General features: G+C 48.3%; 1 protein-coding gene across 1 annotated transcript in view; it reads right to left on the bottom strand.

Annotated features, from left to right (window-relative positions):
• Positions 1-452: 452 nt before the first annotated feature.
• LOC120044162 (trinucleotide repeat-containing gene 6C protein-like) overlaps positions 453-7,688 on the bottom strand; it is a 67,438-nt gene continuing 60,202 nt past the window's right edge. Inside the window, exons 18-20 of the mRNA XM_038988744.1 lie at positions 5,573-5,797; positions 1,199-1,412; positions 453-913 (exon numbers count right to left, since the gene is read on the bottom strand). Coding sequence (XP_038844672.1) covers positions 547-913; positions 1,199-1,412; positions 5,573-5,797 — 806 coding nt within the window. The 3' untranslated portion in view covers positions 453-546. The remainder of the gene's footprint in view (positions 914-1,198; positions 1,413-5,572; positions 5,798-7,688) is intronic.

The following is a 7,688-nucleotide window of genomic DNA, read 5'->3' as shown; positions in this document are numbered from 1 at the left end:
TGGAACCTTCCCGACAGGAAGGGGATGGGCTTTGGGAATGATGTGTATATATGGTTTCTCTGAGGTGTGGATTGACTGCTGTCAGGCAGCAAGGGATTATGGGAGTTTTGAAGATGGCAGCTCGTTGTTTGAAGCAGTTAGTCTAAAATACACGTTTCACATGACAAATAGTTCTCAGAGTAAAGTTCAAATGTTTCTCTTCCTTTGTTGTTTGAGTCAAAGGCATACTCGTGCTTTTCCCAAAGTCCCAACTTTAAACACTGCAACCCGAGCCTCTCGCCGAACAAATCTAAAATGACATGTTTTCTTTTAAACAAACAGAAAAATTGGAAGAGGGTGAGCAGCGTGGACACAGAAGAGTCACCTTGTGCTCCTCAAGTCTGTCCCTCGATCATCCCACCCACACTGATTATCACCACATTGATCTGCTTGGTTTTTGCTCTTCTGTCTGTATACATGTATATATGTATATATGTAGTACTGTGTAGTATTCCTGTGTAGTATTCCATTCCTCCTTTTTCTAGCATGGAGCTCTGTGACGTGGTCCTACATGGACTCCCCGCTCAGCAGGTCCCCAGGCAGCAGCGTGTTGATTGGAGTAGGACTCCCCATGACCCGCCCCTCCTCTCCGCTGGGCGGTCCCCATAGGCTGGAGTACTGGGGCACGCCCCCCCACAGCAGGTCTCCGCCCGTCTTGGCTCCACCTCCTCCCATGCCGCCACCAGAGTTCCAGTGGGGATGGCCAATGGGGTGCGAGGATCTGGGCCCGGAACCGCCCATCCGCGTCTGATTGACGCCTGGGTCAGCCTGCCAGCTGGTAGTTGAGGCTAGCTGCTGGCCCTGTGCAAAGAAGCGCTGGACCTCTTCCTCCCCAGCAAACTCTGCCAGGATGGTGGTGTTACCCAGAACGCACCTGGACAGGAAGAGAGACAAACAGAGAGGTGTTATTTAGTTAGCCTCGTTGAAGTGGCCATTCTCATACACCACGTGTGATGCTATAAATACTGTTTTTTACCCTTTGTGGAAGCAGGCCGGGCACCCACTAAAAGATCTCTCTAAGTTCACATTTTTCCAAATTCTAAGCTTTCCAAGTTCTCCCAGTTCTAAGTTCTTTCACACCTGACAGTTGACATGACATAAGTGTTTCTGCCTACGAGCAGTGAGAGGGGCAGGAAAACTGCCAACAACATCTCCGTACATGTGCAGGGACTTCTGGGCCTTGGCGGCCTCCTCCTTGGAGCTGTAGCGCACCAATGCGTTGCCCTGGGTCAGGTTGAGGTGGAATGTGATGAGGGGGCCATGCTGCATGCATAGCGTCCGCAGGGTGGACCCGTCTATCTGGGGAGTGAGGTTCCTCAGGACCAACCAGCTACTGGTCCTGTTGGAGCTGTCTGTACTCCATGTGGTAGCTGCTATAAGGATAGAGGGGGAGGAGAAGGAGAGAAGAGAGGGAGGAAAGTAGAAAGTCTAAAATGCAGAATTGCTCTATATCTAACACCATGATGTCACAATGTCAGAAATGCTAGGAAAGTCAGTCAGTAAGATGGGTGGTGTATTCTAAGAAGTAAGCTCTGTAGTTTAGGTAAACCACAGTGTCAGTTGATCAAGAGAGGTGCGTTCAACCACAACAAGGCATTCTCGGGGTGTTGTCTAGACCGCCTTGGCTGTACCAAAAGGGCAAGAAGTCTCTGCCTGCCAGGCTACAACATACACGTCTAGAACCTGGCCTTCTCTTTTCTTACATGGCACATATTGCGCTTTTACTTTCTTCTCCAACACTTTGTTTTTGCATTATTTAAACCAAATTGAACATGTTTCATTATTTATTTGAGGCTAAATTTATTTTGTTGATGTATTATATTAAGTTAAAATAAGTGTTCATTCAGTATTGTTGTAATTGTCATTATTACAAATAAAAACATTTTTAAAAGTTATTTTTTTTATTTTTTATTAAATCGGCAGATTAATCGGTATCAGCTTTTTTTGGTCCTCCAATAATCGGTATCGGCATTGAAAAATCATAATCGGTTGACCTCTAGTCTGTATCACATCACCTCTAGAACCTGGCCTTTAGTCTGTATCACAACACCTCTAGAACCTGGCCTTTAGTCTGTATCACAACACCTCTAGAACCTGGCCTTTAGTCTGTATCACCTCTAGAACCTGGCCTTTAGTCTGTATCACAACACCTCTAGAACCTGGCCTTTAGTCTGTATCACAACACCTCTAGAACCTGTCCTTTAGTCTGTATCACCTCTAGAACCTGTCCTGTAGTCTGTATCACCTCTAGAACCCGACCTTTAGTCTGTATAACCTCTAGAACCCGACCTTTAGTCTGTATCACACCACCTCTAGAACCTGGCCTTTAGTCTGTATCACCTCTTGAACCTGGCCTTTAGTCTGTATCACAACACCTCTAGAACCTGGCCTTTAGTCTGTATCACATCACCTCTAGAACCTGGCCTTTTGTCTGTATCACCTCTTGAACCCGGCCTTTAGTCTGTATCACAACACCTCTAAAACCTGGCCTTTAGTCTGTATCACCTCTAGAACCTGTCCTGTAGTCTGTATCACCTCTAGAACCCGACCTTTAGTCTGTATAACCTCTAGAACCCGACCTTTAGTCTGTATCACACCACCTCTAGAACCTGGCCTTTAGTCTGTATTACAACACCTCTAGAACCTGGCCTTTAGTCTGTATTACAACACCTCTAGAACCTGGCCTTTAGTCTGTATCACAACACCTCTAGAACCTGGCCTTTAGTCTCTATCACAACACATCTAGAACCTGGCCTTTAGTCTGTATCACCTCTAGAACCTGGCCTTTAGTCTGTATCACACCTTAAAAACCTGGGCTTTAGTCTATCACCTCTAGAACCTGGACTTTAGTCTGTATCACCTCTAGAACCTGTCCTGTAGTCTGTATCACCTCTAGAACCCGACCTTTAGTCTGTATCACCTCTAGAACCCGGCCTTTAGTCTGTATTACAACACCTCTAGAACCTGGCCTTTAGTCTGTATCACAACACCTCTAGAACCTGGCCTTTAGTCTCTATCACAACACATATAGAACCTGGCCATTAGTCTGTATCACCTCTAGAACCTGGCCTTTAGTCTGTATCACAACACCTCTAGAACCTGGCCTTTAGTCTCTATCACAACACATCTAGAACCTGGCCATTAGTCTGTATCACACCTTAAGAACCTGTCCTTTAGTCTGTATCACACCTCTAGAACCTGGCCTTTAGTCTGTATCACACCTCTAGAACCTGGCCTTTAGTCTGTATCACACCTCTAGAACCTGGCCTTTAGTCTGTATCACCTCTAGAACCTGGCCTTTAGTCTGTATCACCTCTAGAACCTGGCCTTTAGTCTGTATCACCTCTAGAACCTGGCCTTTAGTCTGTATCACAACACCTCTAGAACCTGGCCTTTAGTCTGTATCACAACACCTCTAGAACCTGGCCTTTAGTCTGTATCACAACACCTCTAGAACCTGGCCTTTAGTCTATATCACCTCTAGAACCTGGCCTTTAGTCTGTACCACCTCTAGAACCTGGCCTTTAGTCTGTATCACAACACCTTTAGAACCTGGGCTTTAGTCTGTATCACCTCTAGAACCTGGCCTTTAGTCTGTATCACCTCTAGAACCTGTCCTGTAGTCTGTATCACCTCTAGAACCCGACCTGTAGTCTGTATAACCTCTAGAACCTGGCCTTTAGTCTGTATCACACCACCTCTAGAACCTGGCCTTTAGTCTGTATCACACCACCTCTAGAACCTGGCCTTTAGTCTGTATCACAACACCTCTAGAACCTGGCCTTTAGTCTCTATCACAACACATCTAGAACCTGGCCATTAGTCTGTATCACCTCTAGAACCTGGCCTTTAGTCTGTATCACATCTAGAACCTGGCCTTTAGTCTGTATCACCTCTAGAACCTGGCCTTTAGTCTGTATCACCTCTAGAACCTGGCCTTTAGTCTGTATCACCTCTAGAACCTGGCCTTTAGTCTGTATCACCTCTAGAACCTGGCCTTTAGTCTGTATCACCTCTAGAACCTGGCCTTTAGTCTGTATCACCTCTAGAACCTGGCCTTTAGTCTGTATCACCTCTAGAACCTGGGCTTTAGTCTGTATCACAACACCTCTAGAACCTGGCCTTTAGTCTGTATCACCTCTTGAACCTGGCCTTTAGTCTGTATCACAACACCTCTAGAACCTGGCCTTTAGTCTGTATCACCTCTAGAACCTGGCCTTTAGTCTGTATCACAACACCTCTAGAACCTGGCCTTTAGTCTGTATCACCTCTAGAACCTGTCCTTTAGTCTGTATCACCTCTAGAACCTGGGCTTTAGTCTGTATCACAACACCTCTAGAACCTGGCCTTTAGTCTGTATCACCTCTTGAACCTGGCCTTTAGTCTGTATCACAACACCTCTAGAACCTGGCCTTTAGTCTGTATCACCTCTAGAACCTGTCCTTTAGTCTGTATCACCTCTAGAACCTGGGCTTTAGTCTGTATCACAACACCTCTAGAACCTGGCCTTTAGTCTGTATCACCTCTTGAACCTGGCCTTTAGTCTGTATCACAACACCTCTAGAACCTGGCCTTTAGTCTGTATCACCTCTTGAACCTGTCCTTTAGTCTGTATCACCTCTTGAACCTGTCCTTTAGTCTGTATCACCTCTTGAACCTGTCCTTTAGTCTGTATCACCTCTTGAACCTGGCCTTTAGTCTGTATCACAACACCTCTAGAACTTGGCCTTTAGTCTGTATCACCTCTAGAACCTGGCCTTTAGTCTGTATCACAACACCTCTAGAACCTGTCCTTTAGTCTGTATCACCTCTAGAACCTGTCCTTTAGTCTGTATCACCTCTAGAACCTGGGCTTTAGTCTGTATCACAACACCTCTAGAACCTGGCCTTTAGTCTGTATCACCTCTTGAACCTGGCCTTTAGTCTGTATCACAACACCTCTAGAACCTGTCCTTTAGTCTGTATCACCTCTAGAACCTGGGCTTTAGTCTGTATCACAACACCTCTAGAACCTGGCCTTTAGTCTGTATCACCTCTTGAACCTGGCCTTTAGTCTGTATCACAACACCTCTAGAACCTGGCCTTTAGTCTGTATCACCTCTTGAACCTGGCCTTTAGTCTGTATCACAACACCTCTAGAACCTGGCCTTTAGTCTGTATCACCTCTAGAACCTGGCCTTTAGTCTGTATCACCTCTAGAACCTGGCCTTAACTCTGTATCACCTCTAGAACCTGGCCTTTAGTCTGTATCACCTCTTGAACCTGGCCTTTAGTCTGTATCACCTCTTGAACCTGGCCTTTAGTCTGTATCACCTCTTGAACCTGACTCGGTACCGGTTCCCCCTGTACATAGCCTCATTATTGTTATTTTATTGTGTTACTTTTAAAATATATATATATTCTTTACTTTAGTTCATTTAGTAAATATTTTCTTAACTCCATTTTTGTTAAAACTGCATTGTTGTTTAAGCATTACACAGTTAGGTCTATGCCTGTTGTATTCGGCACATTTTACAAATACAATTTTATTTACCTGAGGAGTAGGAGCTGCTCCAGCCTTGGGCCAGGCCCAGGGAGTTGCCTCCCCAGGTGGAGGAGTGCTTGGTGGGGTTGGTGAGGCCCGGAGGGGGCCGCGTGGGGGCGGTTGTGTTACTGCGGGGCCCCTGGGGGACCTTCCACAACTCATGGGACAGAGAGACCTGGGAGGGGTGGGAGATGGGCCCCGGGGACCAGGTGGACTTCATGTCCGACAATTTACCTGAAAGAGAGATAAGAAAAAAAACACATTGATTGCTGGGCAACAACTGGAGATACTTGGCATTCTTCTATCAACAACACACAGGGAACTAAACAACCCAAAACACTAGTCAGAATAATATCCTGGTAGAGGGGTTGTTGACGGTAGAGCAGAGCATTCATTCTGCTTTTCCTGTATGTGTTGAACCAAAAACAGACAGCGGTCTGGGACCACACACAGTCCCAGACCGCACAGTAAGGAGTACAGCACAGGGTCAGTCTCAGACCATGCCTCACAGTATGGGACAGATCAGGCCAGGAACACAGATAGACCTCTTACTAGAACTATACTAAGATATAGTATATACACCCTCCTCCCAGTTCCCCCCCTATTCTCTTCTCTCCCCCCATGCTACACACAGGGGTGGGGATACATCAACACCACCAGAGGGAAGATGTATGAGGGGTACAACTAAAGAGGGAAGGGCACACAAAACAGATGCGATGGTAAGGATGGGGTCCTCCTCTGGACCAGATACTGAGCCACCAGAGACAGGGCAGGGAGGAGGAAAGGGTAGGGTTGGGACAAGCGTCAACACTGATGGGGGGCAGGGGGACAAACTAGCTCAAAGCGGAAGTCACCCCTACCCACAGATCTAGGACCAGATTATCATATCACCTGATCCTAAACATAACCACTCGGAATATGGTAGGATATAAGATTTGACCCTGTATCAGTGGTTAGAGGCGACTTCCGCCCTCTCCGACAAACTGTGTACCTGGGTCGTCCGTTTCCGGGGACGACAGACTGAACGAGCTAGAGTAGGCACTGACTGGCCAATCGGTGGAGGGGGGCAGGGCCTCGTTCTGAGATGAGGTGGGGGAGGAGCCTATGGGGGCATCGCATCCAGCAAAACAAAAACAGAAGAAGGGAATGGAAGAAAGAGAGAAAATCTAATAAAGAAACAGAATAAATGAAAGTGGATGACTGAATAGCTGTGGTGTTATGTGGCTGTGTGATATGGGAGAGTTCAAAGTGTTAGGAATAAGATGACCTAGTAGTGTAGATATACGAGTGTCAGATTGTACATGCAGTTAAGTGAAGAAGCAGCAGGACCAGAAGAAAAAAAGCAGGCTCCCTCCAGTGACTGAACTGTTACAGATAATCAGTCTCCCCAACCCATTGAGATACATTGCAGGCACAGTATCTGATTTGGCCTGCAGCAGTTTTCTTTGAATGATTCAGGTCATCTCAGACCCCCAGCTCTCCTCTCCTCTCTCAAGACCAAGTCTACCAGAGGGAGAGCACCGTCATTACGTATGTATAGGACTACTTACAACATGAACACTCCCCTCCCTCCCTCTCTCTCACCTGTCCTTCTCCCCTCCCTCCCACCTCTCCTTTCCTTCTCCCCTCCCTCCCTCCCTCACCTCCTCTGTCCCTCTTTCCCTCTCCACTCTGTTTCTCACCTACCCGTCCCTCTCCACCCCTAGCTCCCCCGTCCCTCTCCACCCCTTGCTCCCCCGTCCCTCTCCACCCCTAGCTCCCCCGTCCCTCTCCACCCCTAGCTCCCCCGTCCCTCTCCACCCCGAGCTCCCCCGTCCCTCTCCACCCCGAGCTCCCCCGTCCCTCTCCACCCCTAGCTCCCCCGTCCCTCTCCACCCCGAGCTCCCCCGTCCCTCTCCACCCCTAGCTCCCCCGTCCCTCTCCACCCCTAGCTCCCCCGTCCCTCTCCACCCCTAGCTCCCCCGTCCCTCTCCACCCCTAGCTCCCCTGTCCCTCTCCACCCCTAGCTCCCCCGTCCCTCTCCACCCCTAGCTCCCCCGTCCCTCTCCACCCCTTGCTCCCCCGTCCCTCTCCACCCCTAGCTCCCCCGTCCCTCTCCACCCCTAGCTCCCCCGTCCCTCTCCAC

This window comes from Salvelinus namaycush, chromosome 3 (assembly GCF_016432855.1).
Source record: "Salvelinus namaycush isolate Seneca chromosome 3, SaNama_1.0, whole genome shotgun sequence".
Taxonomy (NCBI): Eukaryota; Metazoa; Chordata; class Actinopteri; order Salmoniformes; family Salmonidae; genus Salvelinus; species Salvelinus namaycush.
Note: the sequence above shows the minus strand (reverse complement) of the source record. Positions and strands in the feature narration are given on the sequence as shown.